This window comes from Numenius arquata, chromosome 10, assembly GCF_964106895.1.
Source record: "Numenius arquata chromosome 10, bNumArq3.hap1.1, whole genome shotgun sequence".
Lineage (NCBI taxonomy): Eukaryota > Metazoa > Chordata > Aves > Charadriiformes > Scolopacidae > Numenius > Numenius arquata.
In genome coordinates this window covers 48,134,337-48,161,399 of record NC_133585.1, presented here as the reverse complement: position 1 = coordinate 48,161,399, position 27,063 = coordinate 48,134,337, and the positions used below count along the sequence as shown (strand labels likewise).

At 35.3% G+C, this 27,063-nt stretch overlaps 1 protein-coding gene across 1 annotated transcript in view; it reads right to left on the bottom strand.

Moving 5' to 3' along the window:
- Positions 1-1,512: 1,512 nt before the first annotated feature.
- TUSC3 (tumor suppressor candidate 3) overlaps positions 1,513-27,063 on the bottom strand; it is a 117,189-nt gene continuing 91,638 nt past the window's right edge. The window contains exons 7-9 of the mRNA XM_074155016.1: positions 18,128-18,191; positions 3,954-4,028; positions 1,513-1,607 (exon numbers count right to left, since the gene is read on the bottom strand). Coding sequence (XP_074011117.1) covers positions 1,513-1,607; positions 3,954-4,028; positions 18,128-18,191 — 234 coding nt within the window. The remainder of the gene's footprint in view (positions 1,608-3,953; positions 4,029-18,127; positions 18,192-27,063) is intronic.

Below are 27,063 nucleotides of genomic sequence, written 5' to 3'. Positions count from 1 at the left end.
TCACAAGACCTAGTCATAGAAATCGACACTAAGAAGTATCTGAGAAAAACTGTAGTATTCCTCATATGATTCATGAACAGCGGCTGTAAAAATGATAGAACTTTTAATATTAATAGATGCAGTTCTTTCGTTCCCTAATTACTTTAAAATGTAACTTTCTGAATCTGTTGTACTAACGTTTCCCTTGGCTATGCGTTAGTGACATTTCATTATGTCAGATCTTTCAGAAAATATTACTGTATCTACATTGCAACACACACGTCATCCACTGACTCTTCCATACATGGTAATAGTCATGTAGACTAATATTCTGTCAAGGATTAGTCTACTAGTTTATAGAAACCTATTTCATGGGAAATAAGGGAAATTTCATCTTTTTAAATGCACTGTGGCCAACTAGAGGGGGGAAAACAGCACTCATGCGTATTATTGCTATTATAAATCCTAGCATAGCGTGTTAAGAGTTTGTCAACTGTATACATATGTATAAATATAAATATAGATCTCTACAGGAAAAAAAAAAGTTAAAAAGGAGCAAAGACTGAAGCAATGGGAAGAACAGCACAGTTTCAAATAGCATCAAAAGTCAATGGAACAAAATTGTTAGTCCTGGAGAATATAACAACAGGAAAAGGACTCTTCCCCATTAAAAATATTTCACCTTCCTCCAAAACAAAGCTTTGGGAGAGAAAAATCAACAGGTGTCTGTTTTATTCCACAAACTTGATGACTTGGGAAATGTCACTGTATCGCTTTTACCTCAGTAGCCTAGTCCATCATTACTATAGCACTGAAGATTTGCTTAACTGCACCTTTCCTTTTCCTCTAGCTAGGCTTCCTCATGTATATCTGAAAATGGTAACAGGACCACAAGAGCATGCTATGGGCCAACAGTTCCTGACAGGCTACTAAAAACGTATATGTTACACATCAGCAAGAAGATGTGAATCAGAAGTCTAGACTACCTCTGTAGGTGACCTCCCAGCTGAAAGCATCTACCTACAAAAGACAAGAACTGTATTTTCTTTACTATTTTTTCTGATGTTTAATTGACAGCTGTATATATAATTAAGAGTACAACCCTTTCTTTCCTCTCTGGTGTGGCTGACAAAAGAAGAGGGTACTTTTAGGGATAAATCATAGCTTAGCACTGTACACTGGTTTGGTGGTTTTGTGCCTTGTCTTATGTACATCTTAGTTATGAAGACACAAAAAGAAATATCTAATAAAGGTTTATAAACACAAGCACATATTTTCTTCTGCATTTTTCAAGGGGCACTGTGTATGCCACATGTCTGTGCTCAAACCCATTTAACTAGTCTGCATTAACAGTCATGTTAACAACATTAGATTTCCACCTCTTTTTGGTTTGCTTGAATTAATCACCTTTCTTCCTGCTTCTTCCAGCTCCCATAGACTTAATTGGTAAAAATTAAAGTTTGTTTACCTGAAAGCTATTCTTAAACTTATGCAAATCTATTAAAATCTGTAAGATGAGAACTTAGTGAGAGATTACCTGTATGGGTAGCCATGGTATTTGGAGCGGAATATCGACAACAGGAAGCTGAAGAAAAAGACCACCAGACCCAGGCCTACCAGACATATTACTGGAAAGAAAATAACTTTGTTTATTAGCACGTAAAAGATTTAAAACTGGAATCTCTACAAAGAATATTATTTATGTCAATCATTTATGGAGAATTTTGACACAAATACAAAAATGCTACTGCCTTGACTACTGATGCCCACTATCTTCTGTCAGGACTTCAAACATATATGGAAACAATATTTATGGTAATTCAGGAAAAATAACTTGTCAGTGTGAATGTATTTTCAAGAAAAAAGAGCAGCAATTTGCAACTCAAATGTATGTGGATGCAAACACCTTACTGCAGATAATGGATTTAATAACCCTGTAAATTATACATATCAAGCAATGCAATTTCAGGTATTTGCTTATTCTTTTTAGAAAACAAATTACATTTAGAAAAATATCCCTTGATATTGATCCCATGATCCTGGCATCATGTTGTCTCTAGCCAACCATCTAAGGCTGAAGTAACAGCAAAGGCAGTTTAGTAATTACTTTATCTAGTTCCTAGTGGCTAAAACATTTCACTGTTTTAAGTTCCAAGGCTGGTAGCCAAACCACTTTTTACCTGAACTTGAAAGCAATATAAATCTTTAGGTTTCGAACATAAATAACAATGATGCAGACCTTCTGATAGCATCCAGATGCAAGCGCTTTGAGCCTTTTCAGGCAAAGAACAAATTAGCAACGTAAATGCTTAAATTAACAAATAAAATTTGGAACACCAGTTGGCACCCTGTGTAATAATAGCATAAAATCTTTTTGATCATGATAGCTCACTCAATTGCATGTAAATAAATAAAAATAAAAGGTAACACGCTACAAGGTGATCCATAAAATTGAGATGCAGCTTGTCTACATTAGAGAATGTTTTGGTTCTAGTGAACTACTTTGATTTTAAAAGCTTCTCTTCTTATATTATTCATACTTTAGCCAAACCTTTGCTTTTTAATTGCAATATTCATGCTTCAAAAGTGTGCCCGCTTTGAGCAAAGGATGAGCAACCATGAAGCCAGGCAAACTGACAATGTCGCATTTTTTCATTAAATCCGACCATGTGGAAACTGACATACGTCAATTGAAATATAAAATTTCTGCAGTTATTTTGAGAAAACTAGCCAAGTACAAATCTTATAAACACACTTCATTATAAAGAAATCACCACGCACAAATAAGATTTCAAAGCATGGATGAATAAATTGCAAAGTGCAAGGCGGGTACACGGAAAGAATTCATGTAATGGCCACAAGCAGAAGACAGTCTGAATTTGTCCTGCAGACCACTGTCATTTTGCTGTGTCCGTGTTCACGGACCCAGATCTCAATCATGATCTAAAATCATATTCCAGTTAAACTCATGTCACTGTCTCTTTCATATCAGTATTAAAGCTACATACTGTAAAAAATATTCAGAATTAAATTATACATCTACAGCTCAATGAAGGAGACCCTCAAATCACTATAGAGATCTATAGCCAACATTAAACCAGCTACTATGAAGAATTATAGGATGCTTTTACAGAAATCAGTTGGCGAGCCCTATCTGCAACACTGTGTATGTCATAGAAGAAGCTAAAGAACTGATCTAGAAAGAAAGGGGAAGCAGCATAGGAAGTCTGGTATCTTTCAAAGGTCTTCAACACTTTATATGAGAAAAAAAAAGTGGCAGGGGATATGAAAAAACATATTATGAAAGGTACAAAGGTAAATGAGCATATTTGTTTCAACCTATGTCATGCTCAGTAAAAGTTTGTTCGACATAAGAGTTAGGAAGTTTAAATCTGGATAAAATATTCTCATATCGTGTATTTATGCAACTCATTGCCAAAGAATCTTGCAAATATTCTGAATGACAACAACATTCAGAAAAAACATAAAACTTGCACTTCAGGCTAAGAATTTTTAGATGTTACAGATTAGGATATGTGCTATACTACATCTACTGTTGGCTTTCACCTTCTTCTGGAGACATGATATTGGCAAAGTGTACCAAGTAAAAGAATTTTCACACTCCTTTGGAAGTTGTCATCTTAACCATCTTAAATGCCTAAATTAATTTTGAAAACAATTTTTGATGTTTTTTATGTTGCTGACTTTCAATATAATTCAAGAGCCAAAAAGCATTTATGCAGTACTATGTAGTGGAGATACTTGGCTGAGTACTCTTAAAACATTTTTTTACTGTTAGAACTTCATGTGAATGCAGTTTTATCAACAGAATTTTTATACTCTCCTCCACCTCACAAAGTGTAAAAATTCTTTTAAGGTAGAGACCTTCTGAAAACTTAATCAGATATTCAGTTGTCATTTCTCAATGTCTTTTAATTGTCTAAACATTCTCTTGGTTGTACTAAATAACTTACTTCTCCTTTTTCCAACATCCCCTTTGGAAGTAGCAGCTTCATTCAGGAGCACCATTCCCATGGTGATAGCAGCATCTGTATCGCCATTGTCAAGGAAAACAGCAGATGTGTGGATACCTCAGAAAGCCACAAAGGTACATCTACAGACTAAAGCTTTCGAGTCCATAAAATGAAAGAAAGTGTTTATATATAAAATTGCATATCGCAATCTCTACTGTACTGATACACTCACCTCTGGCAAAAATGTGTTGTAAGATTTTCCTTAGTGCATTCTAGACAAAAAAGGAAAGAAGGTTCAAAAAGCTTTATAGGACAAGTCATCAAGTAGCACACACAAGTTTTGGACAGTTATGGAAACAGCCATTCCCCAATATCTTACAATATTCTGTGTATCGGTAGTAAAGAATTTTATAAAATGAAAATTGTAAGAACCAGAAATCATTCCGTGTTATTGCACACAATTCATTGGTTATTTGATGCAAACTGAAGCAGTTGGACTGCTTTATCTTCCTCTGCTTTTAGATAAGACATTAGCTCCCTCTTTAGTGTCATATTGCTTAATAGTTTAGCAGAGAAACATCTCAGAGGCAAAGTCCTCAGTCTCTTCCAGTGATTTATTGTCTCATTATAACTGTTACAAATGTGAACAAGTACATAATGATAAAACATTTTAACTAATTTAGCAAGATCTTAAACCATTTACTTAATTGTTTATTTGAAACTGTATCAACAAAAAGGAATGGTTACTACTGTGCATAACATATGTTCTGAAGAGGAGGCTGAACGCCATACTGCAGCAGGAGTGCATCATGGGAGCGATATCTCACAATTTCAGGAAATACAAACTTCACCGGAGTTAACTGATTCTTGAATAAGGTTGGATTTTTAACCGTTACTTACGCCAGGGCTAGGTAGCAGAATGACTACAAACTTTAAGAATGAGAAGATGTTTCTGTTTACACACAGAGATAATGCACGGGAGATACTTCAAACATGCCACATCCATAAACAATATCTGCATCCTGGAACATTATACTTGCACTAATCCTATCAATATGCATATTAACATTTTGTATTAGAAATGTTCAAAATTAGACCAAAATGCCCAAAGACATCTGAAAATTCCGTTATACGCTTTCAATTAAGCTGACCCTGAGCAAAAGGATTTAAACATGTCAACACTAACATCATCACACTTCATCAGAGATTAGTAGCCTGATTCAGATTTGAGACTTCTAAACTTCATAAACATAGAATGAGAAAAGTCAAATGAAGAATAACAGAATGTCCTGGTTTGAGGTAAAATAGAACCAACTTTTTGTACAGTAATATTACTTTTAGCTAGGCCTCTTTTAACTCTCTGAAATTAACAGCATATTGTGCAGAAATTGTTTGTTCACAGAGTGATAAGACCACAGATCAGGATTAACAAAGGCAAACACCGATGCTGAAAGGAAGCAGATGTCCATCTCACCCAACAGGCAACATCAAGGAAATAGAAGTTCTAGCACCACCTCTTTGATACAGACATCTACCTACAGTCCTAAATTAGACACTCATTGAAAAGACACTAGTAGCCCAAATGGCTTTCTCATACACGCGCATAAGGAATAATGCAAAGGGTCACTCTTACAAACAAATGGTTATATTAAAGTTTTCTAGAAGCTTCTTACTGGACTTGACAAAATATTTAAAAAAAAGAATTCACAAAATATTGTGGAAAAAAACCTGCAATCCATGAGACGATGTAAATTTGAAGGGAAGGCAAAAATTACTTTCTAAAAATTTTGCCTCTTAAGATTCATATTCATGAGCGTAAGAGACTGGGAACCTCCTGTGCTACTAAACTAGTTTAACTGAGTCATTGCAAAAAAAAAAAAACAGCCCTGAGATGCGAGGGTAACTCACCAGAGCCTCTCAGGGAAGTGCTGCTTTTTGCAGAGGTTTTGGACTGCTTTCTAAATGGAATTTATTTGCTTGATTATCTCACGTGATATTGCACATAATGTGGTGCTTTGCTATTTCCCTTACCTGGTTGCTTCTGAGAAAGAAACAAACCAACCAACCACGTGCTAAAAAAACATTTGGCAGACAACCATTCTGTAATCTAGCTCTTATTTTCTTGCCAGACCGTGAGTTTAATTCACTTTTCTTACCATCAGGAAGAACAGTCTCACAAAAGTAACTGTTTGCTCCGCAACTGAGAATTTTAGATTTGTAACCAGCTGAACCGTGCTGATTTTTTTTTACCTCTCTTTTGGAGTCTCACATCATTACCCCTAAAGCTTTCCTCACATTGTCACTATTTTTGCTTCAGTTGTTGCTTTCTAACTTTAGTCCTCATTGTCGAGCTTTCAGCCCCACTGGTTCCCTTTTAGCTTCAATGACATCAGCTTCATAACTTCACACCAAGCATGTCACTTGCTCTGTGATGTCGAAGCAAAAATTCAGTCTTACAGAGTTGTGATTTCAAGGAAATCATTAGCTTTTTACCACAGAATATATACCTTAAGTTATTATTTTTTGCTTCTAACATTGTAGGTTATGTCTTTACATTATTCTGACATTCTACAAAAGAAAGCAACAGTCCTAGCTCTGAAAATAATATTTTTCAGTACCATATTTCTCTAGCAATGCAGAATGTAAAGTTTTGGCAAGTGGCTACTTGGACAATTATCCATCTGCAAAAAATGAGATGGCACCAGAAGATGTACTTATTTTTTAATTCCCGTTCATCTCCCTCACTATGCATTATGAAACTATTCTTAAAAGATGAGAGGAATGTGGCACTCAGATAAACTATGGCTAGCAAATGTTTTAAATTCAGATGCTCATGTTTTCTGATATAAATGTATCCGTCTATAGCAATTTTTTTTTCTGTGTAAATCCAGTTATGTGTCTTCTCAAATTTGGAATGATTTCACTTTTACATATTAAACTTCTGCTGCTCCTTTTCCCAGCTGGTACATGCTTTTCATAGAAATTGAAAACATATATTATTTAGTCAGTGCTTTTGAAAAGGTTCTGAATGTTTTGATACATGAAGAAAAACAGTTTTAAAGTAGGATGAAAAACACAGTGATCATCAAAATGTGTAAGGTTATTCAGAAAATGATCAGCAGTAACAGAGCATAATATTTAACCCTGCAAAAATCAAGATGCTGATCAGGAGTATTAATAAAAACCACACTGCTAAGCCCAAAATAAAAACCAACCCAAAAAGGATTGGATCAGTAAAGTCCAGAATGAAAGATACTTCACAAAATGAAAGTGATTATTAGTAAATTCTGGATACTTTTTATTAGCGTACTTTAATAGAAAAAATAATAACTGTTAATTCCAGACAGAAAGTCCAAAAGGAAGAAAACCTGATAGTTCATAAGTTTATTAATGTGATATATATATATATATATAATTTATATCTTTACAAATTTAGTCCTAATTAGTAGTGAGTGGAGAATAAAAGAAGGAGAGAAAATAGGTTGGCAAACACTCGGTTACGTTTGTGAAAAATGTTTGGTGGTCTCATTCATATTCTGCTGGATTTCTGCCAAGAATACAAAACCTGGCATTAGCATTATACACATAAAGAAACAACTACCTTTTAGTTGCAGATCATGCAGTTACTTAACAACACATGAGCAAGAAAAAATTAAGGAACAAAATATTCATCCACTCAAGTCTGTCCTCAGTTTACTGTTAACTAAAATGGGGATCGATTATCACACAAACTTTAGAAACTTCCGGTTCACCTTATCATACATGGAACAAAGAAAAGCACATACTATTTTTTTGTGAAGGAGTAATATGATCAACAGGAAAATCTACGGTGTTTTGTCTTCTCTTTTTAGGCTTTTGGTTTTGGCTGGGGGGTGATGTTTAGAACATGAGAAATTCTTTGCTGGTCCCTTATGAGAGGGGTATATTTTGCTTACTGAGAGAGATATTTCTCTTAACTTTTTCCTACTAATGCTTAAACCTCTAAAATACCTGCTACAATTTCAGCAATACCGACCATATTACAGCTTCTTTATCTGAACCATTTCAGGTTGGATTTAATTTTCAATTTATATTTGAAATATCTGAGCATAACACGCATCCAGTCATCCTATTTAGGAAATATTCTTCGGCTATGTGCGGTTCTTGAAAACAAGGTATTAGCCACTTTTCCCAGCTTGAGGATCTGATTTTTTTATCACAGGTTGAAGAAACTAATCAAGACAAATAGTATGGTTCTGCAATGAAACATGCCTCATGTTTGGTTTTTTTTTTAATACATTGCTGCTTTAGTTTAGGAAACAATGAGCAACGATTCTAATATTCCACTTATGCTAATCGATGTGCAATCACTTTTCAATTAAACCATAATCATCCCAGTGGACGGTTCAACAGGCCTTGAAGGCTGAGGAACAAGGCTCGTTTAAGATACCATTCACTGTATGTCTTGTCTCAGTGAGGAAGGATGACTCCTAATTCCGAAGTTACAAAAGTGGATGATAGTCTGAAAATTGTTTATTTGAATATGAATTGAATTTAAGCATGAATTGCACACAATCAAGATGTATTTCAGTATTTTTAATGGCCTAAATTTCAGTTGTACTGATAATCACAATAACCCTGAACATTCTTTCATCTTAAAACCTTCTGGCTTCAGCTATACCACATGGCTTTTCAAGAAGTTTAGGAATTATTACATGAATCTTGGCACTGGAGTTCCCCTCAACTCCTTGAAATATGCAATTCAGAACAGTGAGGTAGCTGGAAGTTTGCATTTCAACCATATAAATGCCAACCAAACTACACCACTTTCCTTTTTGATGCTTTCTCATCATTTTAACAGAGCAGAGAACCAATTTGATACTAATATAGAATCTCTGATAGTGAAAAAGTTTCTTTATTATTCATTTGGTTAGCTTCAGCTTCCATTTATGAGACTGTCTTTCAAATCCAGAGATAACCTGATGGAACTGTCCCTTTTATGATGCTCTTAGACAGTGGAGAATGGAAAGGCCATACAAAAGCCTCAGGGGAAGAGAAAGAGTTTGAAATCCATTTTAATTCAAATACAACAAAGTAGCATAAAGATACCTGACTAAGTTTGTGCTAAATCACTAATCAAACATTCAGGGGGTTTCAGCCTAATTTACATCCTAATTATTCATATTGGCATAATCTTTTAGAATCACCCAAAACTAACTCTGGGAAGATGATTTTTACATTTATTATTTATGACCTTCTGGTTTTGTAAATTACATCTGATGGCGTTTTAGGGTTAGTCCTGTCCATCTCACAAATTATTATAGTGTGGTTTGTCACTGTACCAAATAAATATTTTTTTCTAACCTTATTTACATTTTATAATTTGTCTCTAACTTTTTATTGCTTAGAGACATACAAATCGCCGAAATATACACATCTCCAGAACAGGTAAATATATAACAGTACTTCAGTTTCCTTAATGTTAAGCATACCAGACATTAAAATCATAGAATCATAGAATTGTCTAGGTTGGAAGGGACCTTTCAGATCATCTAGTCCAACCATCAACCTAACTCTGATAAAAAAACATCACTAAACCATGTCACTAAGCACTATGTCAACCCGTCTTTTAAGTATTTCCAGGGATGGTGCCTCAACCATTTCCCTGGGCAGCCCATTCCAATGCTTAATAACCCTTGATTCAACCACCCCAATGATTGAACAAATTTTTCTTAATAGCTTCATTTCTTAACTTTTAAACACAGATACAATGCCTAAAACAAACTCTATTTGAGCTACTTATAAGTATTTATGACGCTACCTCATTTTCTCTATTATAACACATTACTCCAAACATTTACCTTATTTTCAAGCACTTTATTTCAAACACTAGACTTGTTTTAGTACGTTGTCTCATCTGTTAGTTAGCACGCATTTGATCCTTCAGCACCCACACACGCTATCTCTCTCCTTTTCTCTAAGCCCCTATAAATCTTTCTAACAATATCACACATTCTTTTTCTATATCATAAATCATCATCAATATGACTCTAGGCTGGCATTATACTTTCCTTCATTATTAAAGACACGTGCAGACTTTTAATAAACTCAATTTATTCTTAGCTGAATGCACTCGAGGACTATTCAATTCAGTAAAAACTGTCTGTGGATCCAAAAGGTAAAACGTTTAATGCTGGATTATGTTTCTGCATCTTTTAGCCACTCAAATATGCTTCTTAACAATTAAAACAACTGTTAACGTTATTGATTGATGCCTGAAGAAACCCTTAAAAACGCTGTTGTCGTCAGCCTGCAGTCAGTGAATGCCTCTTGGTCTGTGGACTAGTAGTCAGGTATTTGCTAAGAAATAAAAATGCAGCCATTGCCTGAGCAGCCGACAGCTAAATTTGCTTTGCAGGGGTCTGCGCTTCCATTGGAAAATTTTAGAGCCAGAAATGGAAAATTGTTGAAAATCACTGAACTACAGAGCTGGTAATTTCATACGGAGGACACATGCCGCATTTGAAGGTAATTCACCAAATCCAGTATTATTCAACTAGCTGATGAAAGAGAATTATGTTGGATGTTGCACTGACAAATGCCCAGCTGTAAATTTAAAGTCCCTGTATATCTCACATCTAAGAGAATTTAGTATCTTTCTTAAAAGGTCATATTATGAATTATTTTGAGGTGAAGCAGAAGGAGAATGAGGTAATGGAAGGAATCCTTGATTTTTTTTAGCTATCATCTCTTTATGCTTTGCTACAGCCTCCAGAAGAGCCAGCAGAGCCTACAAGGTGAACAGAGAGTATTGGTGGGTAACACAAGTAAAGAACACAAAACATGCAGTATGATTTGCTGCTTTGGGCACCGATTTCCATAGTTAATTAAGAAGCATGCTTAAATATGCTATAATTTTTTGCTTTTAGGTCTTTTTCCACGGTGGTGGTCTTCCCTTTTTTATCCTTAAGATCAAGCATACAAAAACCTTATCTCACTGCTTTAGTTGTTGTTGTGTCTTCCTTTTACGTAATCTCTGGGGAACACAATTTGATTCCATTATGCACGACTGATAGAGTCTTACCACCAAGAGCTAAATGAGAATTGTTCTACTGACTTTGCCTCAAAATTTCAGGTTCCTACGCTCAGTGACTTTGCGTGAGCCCGACTGACAGACAGAAAGACATCTCCCATTTAAATTTGTTCTTTTGTTGTTTTCTTACATCAAAGAGGCACTTAATACACTTCATCTAAATTCACTCTGTAGGACAGGAAATGTCTTTCATAATAGGTGTCATTTTAATGCTACAGAAAAGTTTTGTCTTTTTCTTTGTAACCAATCAGATTTCTTTTTCCTTCTCAATCAACATCTTATATCCACCTACACAGCTGTCACATTAAACTCTACCTTGGGAATTCATATTAACAAACTGAAAAGCCATTTCCATTTTTACTTAGGTGTGTGAATTTTATCAGCATCAAAGTTAACTAAGTTTAATAGTAATAATAAGAAAGATTATCAGGTTCATGGGAACTGCTAATTCCTATAATAACGGTTAAGATTTATGTCCTGTACAACAAATGATTTGCTTAACAACTGAAATTCTTTTGATAATGAAAATATTTTCTGTAACTTTTAATCTTACTCTGTATAATAAAGATTTACTGTAACTGCAAAAGAAAAGAAATATGACACATTACATTCAAATGTGTTTTATTTCTCAGATGAATGACATAAAAACTTGATGAAAATGGATGTTCATTAGAAATATTGGTTAGTGTCTACCAAAGAGAGAAATGAAAGAACTGAAGAAATCTTTCAACTTCACCACAGCCTCTCGTACCTTACTGTTCCTTACCTTTCTTCTTGTATCTTCACACCCAAAGCCATGTTTACAGCTCATCACCGCATACTCCAATGACTGTTCGGTTTACAACAGTCAATATACTCTATCTATCCAACTATATTTAATTACAACAGTAAACTCATTGTGCAGTTTACTTCACGTTGTTCACAGAATCACAGAATCTTCTAGGTTGGAAGGGACCTTCAAGATCATCTTGTCCAACCATCAACCTAACTGACAAAAATAAACACCCACAAAACAATAAAATGCAACACCATCACTAAACCATGTCTCCCGGCACCACGTCAGCCTGTCTTTGGAACACTTCCAGGGATGGTGCCTCAACCACTTCCCTGGGCAGCCCATTCCAATGTCTGATAATCTTTCAGTGAAAAAATTTTTCCTAATATCCAGCCTGAACCTCCCCTGGTGCAACTTCAGGCCGTTTCCTCTAGTCCTGTCGCCCGTGACTTGGGAGAAGAGACCGACCCCCACCTCTCTACAACCTCCTTTCAGGTAGTTGTAGAGGGCAATAAGTTGTAGAGAGCAATAAGGTTCCTCTTAGTAATGGAAAGCTCTTAATTCCTCAGTTACATCTCTTCTGCTTCTATGTCTTCTTAATAACTCTGTCCTCCCTAACTCTACTAACACTGCTTCAATATCCTTGTCTTTAGGTTCCTCTGCCTTGTCTTGACAAAAATGTCAAACTACCCTGCACTTTTTTTTTTTTTATAAGTACCTGATCATTTCTGCTGACTCTATTTCTGTCAGGAAAGGGTTACAAGAATAGATACCAGCAGCCTGGAGCATCTTCTGCATGAGGAAAGAGTAGAATTTTTCAATTTGGGAAGGAGAACAGAAAGAGAAAGCTATAGGGCAAATTCTATAAAGGCCCAAATAGAAGGAAAAAGGGAAGAGGAAAAGGAAGAGAAATGATTATTTCCCATGTCTTATTCAATAAACTCACACAACACAGTTTATCATGCAAATTATAGGCTAAAAAACATCATAAAGGAGTATGAAAACTCATTGCTTTATAATGTTGTGCCATAATTAATTCAGAAAAGGATTAAAAAGAAAAAAGAATGTATTTATAGGAGCTATAGCATTCTGTATGCTCAAAAATCCCTAATTCTTTGATTGTGGTTGGATGTTTTGTTTTGCACAATCCTTCTCTATTTTCTCAACAATCTTTGCTGCACTTATACACATGGATGCAAACTGTGATGATAACTTGAGAAAATGCTAAACTTTATTGTTAAATCGTAATGTGTTTAGATATATGCTCTTTTTATGTGGTATAATTAGATATCTAGCTAAATAGATTGTCTTACCAGGATTCCTCATGCAGACAAAGTTATTCGACTGTGTAAATTATGCAGTCCTACAGTCCTCAGAGATATTCAAACTCTTCAGAAGCAAAAACCTTGCATTACAGGCTGCACAATGTCTAGCATGTTGATAGCCCCACATAAATTACTGCTTTCATATCCATTTAACAAAAAAAGATTTCTGTTTAAATAAAGTTTTTCCATGCTCTTCACGGAATCATGGAATCACAGAATTCTCAGAGTTGGAAGGAACCTCTAGAGATTTCTTATTTGAAATTATTTTTGTTTGTGTACTCTGCAATATTTATTCTACAGCTGACATACATTCATTTCTGTGATGACTTTTTGATAACCGTTGCACTTCACAGGAAAGTCCCAATATTGATATAATTCAACATAATTGCCAAATTATTATGTGTGTAACTTACACCCAGTTGCTTGAAGCAGTGATTATCAGGCTGATGTGGGGATAAATACCATTATATATTACATAAACCTTCCTTCTCAGTTGCAAATGACGACAGTTCTGTCACTCCTGGGAAGGAAATCAAAGTTGTTAAATTTCAAAGAGAACTAAAAGCAGATATTTAAAAGACCAGCATGTTTTTATGGATGATTAAATGCTACCTCAAAATTAAATTTATACCTAACTATTATTCAGTATTACTTTTTCATGGGAGTCATGGGAGGTTCAGACTGGATGTTACCAACAACTGCACTTCTGTTACTGCCCAGAGAGACTATGCAATCTCCATCCATGGAGTTTTCAAACACTTGCACAAGACAAAGACATGGAAGACCAGATCCAGTGTTGGTGATAATCCTGCTTTAAGAGGAAGACTGGAGTATATGATCTTCAGAGGTCCCTTTCAACCAACACGTACATGATTTCCATGACTATTTCTTGAAGATAGCTCTCCAAGACAAAAGAAAGGGGAACCAACTAACAACAACACTGAATAGCAGTCATATTGTCATCATAACATAAATGTCTCAAAGTTTCTGAGTAGTAATAGCCTGAAAGTCAGAGAAGTGTATAATAGAACAAGCACCATCATATCCACGCGTGTTCTTTCACTGTTCTCTGCTAGGTGCTTACCCACAGGGACTTTTTGGAGGTCAGCTCTATGCATTTGCTCCAGACCAGAGAAAACAGCCTGTCTGAGTGACAGTGACCTAAGCCTAACCCTGACTGAGCAGCCATCAGTGTGTATCACCTCTGGATCAGCTTGAACGTGGGTCACCAAGTATTTTCTACTGCATTCCTACTAATGGGAAAATTGCATTGGGATGTCAAGTCAGCTCTGTGGATTTGGATATATTCCAGTTTAGATAGACCAGATCTCTGTCTTGGCAGGGTGCAGCTAAACTGTTGAGGACTAAAATGCTCCTGGAACAAGAACATAGGCGGTGATGCCATGCTGTGCTGGAGTTTGACTGGGGTTGGCTCTGTATTCAGACAGCACCCAGTGTCTCCACATGCTCTGGACCACACAACCATTTCACCTCAAACGCTGCAGTCTGGAACTAGCTTGGGCAAATGAGTCCGACAGATCTAGAAATCCTCATTTCATAAGGCAAAAAGAATATCAGAGTTATGTGGGCTACTTCTTTCATGAAGGAATGCTTCTCAGTTTTTAAAAGCCTGCTCAAATTTTTATTCGCTATTCTGCAGCCTGGAATTCAACAAGGTCTGTGTCAAAATACAGCGTTTTTTTCCTTTAATTTCCAAAAGGAAACTTTACTCATGGTATAAGACACGATGGACTCGGTAAGATGGCACCCATCAACCAACTCTAAGGAGCCTCAGAACTTGGTTTGGGACTTGGTTTGGAAATAATGCATCCTTCTTCTAAGGAGCTTGCTTAGCGTGAGTTTCTAATGTCTTCAGAAAGTGTTAAATCTAACCCATTTCAGCTGTTCTGATCTGTTGCTAAATATTTTGGCTGTTAGAAAACACATAGAAATAAAATTAAGTACAAAAATAATGAAACTGCTTTTTTTTTTTTACAATTGTTTTACTGATGTAACATTGTAGTCCTGTATTATTACACTGACTTCCATTGTGTTAGTACTAAGACGTAGTAAGCACCTGTTAGGACTTGAACTACTTATTTAAAATATTATTAAAACTTTGGGCATACTATGTATGTAATAGCAACATTCACTATAGTATGTAATCAGTAACATTGCACAGATTTTACTGAATTTAATTTTGCTTTATAATATAACTGAAACAGAGTATCTGACACCTTCACAAGTCCTTCTTACCCATGTCCTAACTGTGTACCTACAGCTCTGGAAAAAAACAGCAGATCTTTATATGGAAATCATCCAGCAAACAGGGTAGAATCACTATGTAAAAGCAAGTATAGAAATGCAATGGAAATTCATATTTTCTCATCAGAGGTATTAAAAATTCACTTTATAGAGAAACACAGCATTGCATTTCAAGATCTAGAAAGAAGTGACAACCTTTTTCTTACTACTACAAAGGGAAAAGCAGCAGCCAAATGAAGAATGTACATTACCAGCATAGTGATGTCTTGTTTTAAAACTCAATGCATCTTTTAAACTTTAAAGGATAAAGTGAATGTACTACTGTTTACCAATCTGGCATACTTTTTTCTAATTCCCACATTTTCTACCAACATTTCCTGAATAAACAAATAATGAAGAAGCAAAGAAGCAGCTAATAATTGCTACTAACATTGAAAGAATACAGAAACATTAATTCTTTCATGCATAACTGTTAAAATCTGTCAAGATTTCATGACACTTGAAATTTGTGTGTGAGCGAAAACTCGGCTCAATAGTATTGAGCCATGAAATGAAACCTTAGAGAATTCTTTTTGCACGTGGCAATGAACAACCTCACTGAAAGGATTCTTTCAGCCAGCTGCTTTAATGGAGTTAGCCAACTTCCCAGTTTAAAGACTGCCAACAAAAAGACATCACTTTCATGTTTGAGTCAGACAAACCAAATACATCATGAAAATAAGTTTTGTTTATTTTTAATCTTAGCTGGGTTTTGGGTTCACTTTTCCAATTCTCAAGCAGCCAAGAGAATTTTTTCTAGATAACAGATTTGTTTAAATTGTGGCAGTTCGGGAAAAGCAAAAAACATTAAAAAATAAATTGTGGCTATACAAAAGAAAGCATAAAGATGATACTAATAAGATTCATACTATCTGTTATATAAGAAACTTGTAATCTGAAACGTAATAGCTGCCCTCGTGTACTTTTTTAAAAAATGTAGCAATTTTCACTAATAATCACTGAGTTTTGACTCGGCAGTTTTCAAGTAAAGCTATTTATCTTTAATACTCTCTTCCCATGAAAAGGAGCCCAAATTTAGAAACAATGAACAAATAAATGCGCTTCCAAAACTTTAACAAATACGTTATTTCGAAACATTAAAGTACGATATAAAACCTGGAAACTTGACAAAATCACAGAATGGTGGTGATTGGAAAGCACTTCTTGATACCATCTAATCCAACCCCTTTGCTCAAGCAAGCTGCTAGAGCGGGTTGCCCAGACCATGTCCAGTTGGGTTTTGAATATCTTCACAGATGGAGACTCTACAGCCCCTCTGGGTTCCAGAGTTTGGCCACCCTCCCAGTAAGAAGCCTCCTCTTGTCTTCAGACTGAATTTGCTGGTTTTTAATTTGAGCCCATTGCCTCTTGTCCTGTCAGAGGGCACTACTAAGAAAGTCTCTCTCCTCCTTCTTCACTTCCTCCTATCAGGTATCTACACACATTGATAAGATGCCCCCGAGCCTTCTCTTCTCCAGGTGAAACAGTCCCAGCTCTCTCAGCCTTTCCTCCATGGAGAGGATGAGAGATGAGAGATGCTCCAGTCCTTTCATCATCTTTGTGGCCCTTTCCTGGACTTGCTCACGTAAGTGAGCATTTTTCCTGTACTGAGGGGCCCAGAACTGGACACCATATTCCAGTTCAATAGTGAAGATAACATTTAATCTACAAAATATGATCATAACTTTGAAATTAAATTTACAATGGCTATCTCTGGAGCAAATAATGTTTCACAGGTAGCAAAATTGTTGCCAGGTAAACAAATGTAATGAAAAAAGAAAATATAAGGCTAGTGTTTTCTTTTCGATAGTAAATGGCAAAGAGGAAGGGAGATGGGGAAGCCAGAGGAAGGGCAGGATGTAAACCAACGGAATCTCAGGGAGAGAACAAGGGAGTAGCTATGGTCATCAGACTCTGAGATCTGGCCATTAGTTCAAATTGGGAAATGTGAGTTTCATCCTCTTGTTCTCCTTAGAGGAAGGTATCTGTGATGGAATGACTATATTTTAATAGTAGTTAATGGTGACTACAGTTTTCATTCAATAAGCAAAGCTGATTAGAAGCACTGTTGAAAGAAACCAGATAGATATGAGTTTTTCTTGCAGATTACTAAGACATAGTCACAAAAAAATTAACTTAACTTGCTCTGACTCAGTAAGATTGAAGGAGTACAAGTAGGTCTCAGAATCTTTTTGTGCTGAGATGATGTCACAACAAATGGGACAGGTCATTTATTTCAAGAAGAGGTAGTAAACTGTTCAGATTAGATGGGGGAAAAAAATCAAAACCAAATACAAATCATCTTCATACATGATTAGTAAATTTCAGTATGCTTTCCTTGTCAGTTAAAAGAAATAATTTTGAACATCAATTTTTTAACTTTTATAATAAAGAGTAAAAAAGAGAAGAAAATTAGTTTCTGCTACTTAAAAAATAACACTAAAAGGAAAAACATTAAGGTTAGTAACCAAGTGTAACAAAAGAGATAACAAGGCACATATTAGTGAAAAACAATGCCAGCTTTACTTGGCAGTACATAGCAACAACATTGAATATTTATTTAAATGTACAATAAGTAAGCCAAAATACAATACCTGCTCAAAAGTTCAATGATATTCGCTGTCAGAGCAATTTTATTTAACAGCACACTGTGTCTCAGCTTACTTTTTTTTCTATTCATCACCAGTTTGAAGGATACTCAGCAGAAGAATAATATGCGATTCTGCAACAAACTGAGCCTGACTGCTTCCATGTATGTAACTCTGTAAAATAAAAGTGAAAAACAATCCTCTTTAAAATAAAGGAATCCATTGAAAATGGCACAACTGGATATATGAGAATCAAAATAAAACCTGTTTTGCAGAAAAAATACAGACAGTAACAGCTACAAGAGCACAGTTTATATGTGTATGTTGAGTAAAACAGAGTGTTAAAAATAGCATATTTAGGCAAAGCACATATATACAGTGAATGTAACGTTTCATACACGAGTGCATTTTGCTGGACTCTTCTTCACACTGTTGCTAGCGTGGAAAAAAGAACATGCATTTATTTGCTCAGGAGATACAATCTTTGAGAAGGGAGGTGATGAAATCAAGGACATGCCTCAGCACGGTTTTTACAAAAGTTAAAGCTGAACCTTGCCTTTAAAAAAAAAAAATCATTCTACTTTAGTTTTACTCAGATTGAGTGAAGTTTCTTCATACAAAGTCTATTCCATCTTTCTCCAAGAAGGCACAACTGTGTCCATAGAAAATCTTAATTCATAAAATGTCTTGTTTATATGGAATTGGAGTAAATGCAATCACAGATGTTAATACTAAATGCAAACCTAAAATTTTCCTCCCTACCCACAATAATATTGTTAATGGACTCATTCTGTACATTATTAAGAACATACAGCATATTACTCAGAAGTTATTAGTGTTCGTGGTTAACTAGCTATGATAACTAAAAAAAAAGGAAGCAAAAAATTGAAGGATTGCAAATACGCACAAAACCAGGGAGATTCACTCTCTTCCTCTACTACATCAATTACAAACATTGAGTATAGCTTGTCATACTATCCTATGTAAAATTAAATATACCCATGTTCTCAAAGTATTATTTATATGCATTCTTCTTAGGCAGAGATAAAATTTTCACCCCAATTAAATACAAAGAAAAATGCTCACTCCTATTAAGGTAAAAAAATAGAAACTTTTTGCTCTCCTTATGGATTCAGGGTTTTGTTAGTCTGTTTATTTTTTAATTCATACGTTTTGTTTCAGTTAATTTTACTCTGAATAGTTCTGCCTGAATACTATCCTTATTGAGATTCAGAACAATTCAGATTTGAAATACTCTGATGCTTCAGCATACAAAAGAATGCCTTCACCCACACTGGTTAAATTCTGGTTGATGCACTGTAAAAACATGCAGTTCATAAGATATGATAAAAGTTTTCACTCAGTGGGTGGTTATCTACTGTTTTCAAAATTCAACTATATTACGCTCATTCAAATGACCAATTCAAAGGTAATCCAGGCAAGAACTTAATATATCTCAAAATTCCATCTCTCAAAGATGGCATCGTTTTTCCTTAACAAGATAAAAATCACTGATTTCATAGCAGCATGATATGACAATAAGACAATCGGTACTTCTTGATTTTTTGCAGGGCTCCTTATAAATCTCACTACAGCTATATATATACACACACACGTATATAAAAAACAAAGGAACTAGGAATATTTCCCATTAACAAATCTTAATGATGAAGTTAGAATGCTTAATAGATTGTGTACTCTGACTCAGTTGTGACCACGGTCCTTCAAAAAGTGACCCTCTGTCATTATTTCTCATGCAGCCAAAGCAATATATATATATATATATATATATATATAAACACACAGGCATACATATACACTTGCAGGATCTGGATTCAAGTGTGCCTAACAAACAGTAAATATCTATTTTTTCTTACAATCACAGCACCAAGTTGTAGTTTAAAGCTTGCAGTATATACTGTATTTGTTAGTACAGTGTGAACTGAAATAAAACCCACGCCTTTATTCAGAAAACTGTAACAGGGTCTAGCAGTAATAGTAAAAACTATTTAGTTATTAAATACCTATTTGCACTTATACATAATCACTATGACTCTTTCTCTACACACATGCTAAATTGTATGAAAATGCACATTGGGAACTAAAGAAATGAACTCTATGTTGAAAAAAGACAACATTATTATCACAGATTAATAAAACTGGGTGTCATATTTCTCCTAATTCTACTAATGCCTTTGTACTTGTAAAATATTTAGATGAGAGATGTAATTTTTATTGATAGGCTTTATACTTTGTTAGAGTACATTTCTTTGCTCTTTCTCTTCATGGTAGCAATTTAATTCACCATAACACCATTGACAGAACAGTATGCAAAGCATGTACATAAACACAAAAACACAGGGACTATATGGAGAAATCTTTGCTTTACTTGAAATAGTTTACTGATATTAAATTGTTTAGCTTTCACCCCAATGGGGTGGAAGAGTCTCACCTCCAAAAAAACCCCAAATGCTATTGCTTCTGATGACATAAATCTGTCCCACACTGAGGAGGAATCACATTTTAGGTGCTAGTTTTCATCACCCAGCATAGTAACTTTGTTTAAAAATATCAATCAAGTTGGTGTGACTCCGTGATTTCACTTGGGAATATCCAATAACTACAAGGAATTTTGTTAATGAAAAAGGTCAGCTTTATAACTATCTAGTTGTCAAACCTGAACATTAATGATGTTTTTAAAAATGTCAGAAAATATGCTCTCAACTCTGAAAATTTCAAGCATGATTTTCCTCTAGTTATTCATACTTGAAAAATTGACTGAAAAATTCTCCCTCAATCTGAGGATGAAGTTCACCACAGGTAAACCCAGTTTGCAATGCTGAACATGTAGACTACTTAAAATGCAAAGTTGAAACACCACAAAGAAAAGACTAAAAGCTACAAAACCTAATTATATTGTTAATGTTTTTTTAATCATATTGTGATTAAAAAATGTAAATTTTGTCTACCTGAGAAGGCAAGTTTTTATATGTTACGGCAGCATTACAGTGATTCAATCTAATGTACTAGCAGGGTTGGTATCACAATGGTATAACAAGGATATGGCTATTGGAAAGACATTCTCCGTTCTCAATCAGAAATCTTTGCCTGCCTGTTTGTTAAATTCCCAAAGTAATTAGGTTTATTGCATGATGTAAAATATGTATATCTGGTTCAGGATTTTTTCCTTTGAGGCTTTTTCAGGAACTGTTTGAGATGCTTTCAAAGTACGAGCTGCATCACCAGACCAGCCTCTCAAAAGATTGCATTCTTAAGACGACAAAAACATGAAGACAAAGATATTCTCATTACCACCATTAATTAGGTGACAGATGGAGTCCTAGCTACAACCTGATATTCAGTATAAAGTTAAAACCATGGACTAGATACAGTTTATTTGCAAATGCTGAAACTTGAACCAACTAAACCCAAACAAACTGAAACCTGAAACAAATAAAGACCTGAATCGGAGACTGTAATTTGAAAACTGACTGATGAATATGAATTTCTGGCTAAATGTCTCACAGGGATTAATGTTGTAACTATGTTTCTTTAAATGTGAGTTGCTAAAGGCATAGCCTTGCTTGCAAGGAAGTGGGTGTTCTTTGATTTAATTCTGGAAACATTATGTGTATATTAAAAATCTAGTAATAGACAATTGTTACCTACTGCAACTGGTTGGCATGGGGACAGGAGGGAACAGGAATGGATAAAAGCAGAGTAGCCACCTTAAACACGAAACCCAAGAAGCTTCATCTTTATTTGAGAGGGCAATAGATGTCAGGTTAACTTAGAGAGAGTGAGTGCTAATTGAAAGCCAGTTAGTTAAAATGTTGAATAAGGCAGATGCTTAGTGTCTGGTATTGCCTTAAAATAAAAATAATCATTTTAAGTTAACTTTGTTCTATTACAAATGTCCTTAGGTAGACTACTCTTTGAAGTTACCTAGTAATTAATCTAACTGTGTGTGATCAATAGGCTCCTCAAATTGCTTTCGCTAGATATTGTTCTCCAAATGCTCAGAACAGCAGCACATTGTATCTCCACTAGAGCTGTGGGGCAGTCAGAGCGATGGTAGTGAAGAAGTAAAGAACGACTGTTCCAGTGGCAAAGGATAACCAATATAATTTGCATTTGACAACATAACGTGAAACACCTGAATTTGACAGTACCTCACCCCATTTCTAATGAGGAATCCATCTTAACCACTTCAGGAAGGAATTACAGGATGTGTTTTTTCTACAATGAAATTTCAGACCTATGTTCTAAATAACAGACAAAAATCAGAGCTGAATTTTGCAGAAGACAAAAGATCAGTAATTATTGTAAAAATGATGGCAAACAACTTGTCTTGAAGAGAGAATAACGAGAACCGTGTGGCATTTGTCCTTGTGTCTTTCCCTACAGGCATATGACAATACTGTGAGGCCACTCAAAGTAAAGATTATATTTCTATGGATACATATTTATGCAAATGTACCCAAACCAGTTTTCTACACTGCAATGGCCATTGACTCATCAACTTTTGAAATTCATGGCCATCTGTGGCTCATACTTACCTAAACCAGAATACATTTAAAGACAATATTTTTTTAAGGAATTTTGAGAAATTAGCGTTTCAACAGTTCGCAAACAGTTTTCTCCATACTTTTTTGTGATTCCCCAGCAACTTTTAATTAGGTAAAGTTCTGGAAACTAAGTCCATATAACCAAAGAAAAGATCTAGTCATATGTGAGGTTTCTTCATTTTCATACTACTTCTTTCTTTCTATAAGATTGCTAAATGACCTACATGCAATGCACATATTCTCACAAAATTTTATTTGAAGCTACAAACTATTAAGACACTAAGAAAAAAGATTTCTGTTTTTGCTATCTTTTCTGCTTTTTGACACTGAATCCATTTAATATTTGGAAGCTCTGTGAAGTCTATCTGGCTGCAAACGCTCTAGGCAACCGCTTTAAATAAATTCATGAATAAACTCAGTATGTCTCTTTCATTTTAGAGGCATCAAGAGGGAGGACCATGTAAGATGCAAAGCTAAAGTTTGTCAGAAGAGATGCAACCATGGTTTGAGCAGAAGAGCTGTGCAGCCACATAATTACTGCAGCCACACAACAGATCCAACAGCAAATGCCGCGCTAGTAGGACTAATATGGGAAGCAAAGCATGAGTGACTGACACATTGAACTGGGTCCTTTTCCAGCTTTAGCATCCTGTTATCTCAGGTCTGATCCCGCAGAAGCAATTTGAATTGCTAACTGAAATAACCATGGCCCCAGATCAGGCTATTTTCTTTGGCAGTGACAAACAATTGTTCAAGGCATGCACATTTCTACAAAGCTGTGTTAAATATTTATCTACTATTCGTAAACTCATTAAATATTTAGTGTTATTGAACTGCAGATGGCACATATATATATAATCCCTCACTAGGATAGTCAAGGATAACAACAATGTAAAATATTTTTTAATTTCCCTAAATACAGCATATGCTTGTGATTTCCCTTCAAGAGTGATAGTTGTCTTGGTTCAGTAAAATACTTGAGTTAAGTATAACCTGTGCTCTTCCCTTCCTTTCTGTTAATGCAATGTAAATAAGGGAATAAAAAACTAAGCGGAAATAATGCCTCTGTGAGTTGTATATTAATTCTTAAGGCAATACAATTAACTTGTGGAGTACCCTAGACTAAAACTGAAACATGACTTCAGGTTCTGCAGTACTCTTTCCTAAAATAAACACCATGATGTTTATTTTTTATGAGTATGTGCATGACAAATGCTGGGGTGGAGGGAGCACATTAAACAGAGTTGGGTTTAGTAATAACATACCATACAAAGCTACTTCATGAAGTATTACCATTTTGGATAACGAAGAAATAACTTGTCCTGAGTTTACAAGACATGACAGAAATCTAATAAAGTGTACTGGGAACTAATCAAAAGCAGGCAATTTTGATAATAAGTATCCTTAATGATAAGCTGAATTTGGATTGCATGTTGAAGAAACCTCTGGGTGGAGACAACCCCCTGGAGGAGACAACAGGCTGAATTCAAGCTAATATATGCAGGAAGAGGTGAAGCAACACACTAGCTAACTGCCCGCAAAGAGAGAGTTACGAATTCCACACCACTAGGATAAAAGCTATTAATTCGTCTTCATTTACTACATTAACAATCAGGGTGAAATTCATCAGAAAGAGGAACATTATAGAAGGCATGGATTGCTTAATTATGATTAAGCCAACAGAATGGCCTCTTTCAATTAAAGTCCATCAATTTTGCCAAGAACAGACATGAGCTATAAGAATTTGTTCTTTTCTCTTAATTTAGAGGGGGGAAAAAAGAACCCCACAACAGACTTTATCACATCAGAGTTTTATATGTTTTCCAATTAATGTCCAAGAGTAGCATGGCTTTCAGCAATATCTAAATGTTTAAGAAGCAAAAGTTCTACAACGTTATCTCACAATACCATTTTATGTACCTTATTACTACAAGAGTGAATGCAAAAAAAGGTTAAACCTGTTATGGAGAACAAACAGTTTATTCAGTAAAGCAAACATTTAAAGACCAAACATCATGGTATATTAATTTAATTAATTATTTTCTTTCTTTTTTTTTTTTTTTTGTTTTCGTGATCATAACCATATTTCTCCAGACAGGTTTTCTTCCATGTTAATCATGTAATACTTCAAAGCAGTACCCGGCCCAAGAAGATTAAGAATAAAATCTTACACAGCTCCAAAAAACTATCTTTCAGACTCTTTTATTGCAGGTACCTGTTTAAATATTATGTTTTCTAAAAACAGCAGTTTCACGTAGCTTCACTTGAAGCATGCTCTCCAAATATGCTTATTTTATTACTACATTGTAGTATCTGTTCAGTTTATATAGGAAGATCAGAGTTTTAACTCGCTTAAGAACCCAATAGGGGACTTCACATGAAGTTATTAGCCTAGGCAGGTCTGTGAAAATCTGAAAATAGAAACCTAATGTAATTCCTTGTTTTCTTTCCATCACAGAAGTTACAGTTATCTGCTGGGGATAGTACACATACAGTGACCTATTTTCCCTGTAGCAGCCAGGCCTCCAAAGCCCTTATCATGACTACTGATGTGAAAAACCGTGAGACGGTGCTGTTTTGGGCCTAAACTGTTCACATGTGTGAGAACAGCTACCAACTTCAAACATCTGTTAGCATATGGATATAATTTGCCAAAATAATTTTAAACCTCTTTTTGGAGGGAGGGATGTAACGTGGGTCTGAGTTTATTCTAAAGAACTTAATGCTGGAACTGAGTAAATAAATATATGAAGGAACATTTCAAAAACTAAAGAAATACGAAAATTCTTGACTCCATTTACTAAACAGCTCAGAAACCTCTGACTATTCTAATCACATATTAACACCCAACAGTTAGGATAATGTCCAAGTCTTTAATAGGGCAATTTCTTTTATTGTAGATACCCAGTTACAAAAAGGCATATCTGCAAATGATGCTTAACTGCTTCAAAATTTAATGTAGTATTAAACACAAAATAAATCTAAACTCGCTTACTGCTAACAGAAATCCCTAATTAATGAATTTGTGTTTCTGGCAAAATGCAGGCTGTCTACGGCTACAGTAAGAAATGTGCAGCCAGCTATTTGAGCCAGTTGTTTTTTCAGGGATCTTAATTTTATTTAAACAATGAAACAGGAATGTTTTACTTTAGCACTAACCCACTTGAAATAAATACTTTCTTTTAGACTGTTATTAGCTCTATGAACATCTCCAACTCAAATATAAGCCAACAGAATGCCACTGATAAAAATTTCATTTATTATATTCCTAGGAAGCAATCTCTCTAAGCAACGTCTCTCCATGAAATCCAGTCTATCCCAGTTACAGACCAACAAGACCAGGACTAAGAAAACAGCTAAGGTGCACACACAAAATGTTGAGGAACAGACAGAATTACTAGAGGTGGTGAGTATGCACTTTTAGTGATTTTGTTCAGCTTAGACTCAAGCACTTCACTGTAAAAAGCAGTAGGATAATCTAGAAAATCACTGGACTCCACAAATAAAACTCCATGTGTATTTGCACCTGTATCAGCATCCTTGGTGTAAGTTAGTGAGAGTGTTCAGACTCCTAGTTATTAAACATGACCATAAAACACATCAGCCACTTTTGATGGGAACATTTAATAGCTATGGATAAATTTTATCCTATTTAAGAACTCTTAAATGCTGATTTTTTTTTTTTTAAAGTAATACAGATACACACAACAATTTTTTACAGACTTCTAGATTCACTCATATATTAATTCAATGAATACAAGTTACATTTTCCATGCCTGAGCTCACTGCTGTGTTCACCGTTGCCCCAAACCAAAAGAGAGCCCAGAGAGAGCAGGCAGTTTTCACGGGCCCAGCTGGCTGACAGAGGCTGCGCTGGCCGCCTTCCACGCAGTCCATCTGGCACCCAGCACAGAACAGGGTCTGGGTTCCCAGCCCTAGAGCAAAAGCAGAGAAATGCTGGCTACTTTTCCAGACTGGCTGGAAAGTGTAGTTGGTATAATTTAAAATAGTATACAAAAAATCCTAGTGTATGCTGCTGCTTTGGTTGCCCCTAGGCAGGTTTTATAGCTATACTATATACTGTAGCTATATATATAGCATTATCTAGGGTGTCTAGAAGTGCTATCAAAGGAATTAGGAATTAGTCGTGATCTCACATATCCAGAAACTGCACTCTGCTCAGCTATACAGAAGCTTTGACACAACTACCTGAATAAGAATTTATTCTGAGGGTCTCGTCACACATAATGACTACATAAGAAGACAGAAGATACAGAAATCCTTTGACGAATCATTATTTTGTGGGTTCCAGAAAAAAAAAAAAAGCAGAACTTAACTTCTCATTAGGAATAAGACATTGGTACCTTTATAGCACTTAATTCCCAAGTTATCAAACAGATCGGCATGCAACAAATGTCTTCCCCCTGAGTGGGCGTTGCAACACCCAGTACCCACCTGGGAGACTTTAACAGAGATGA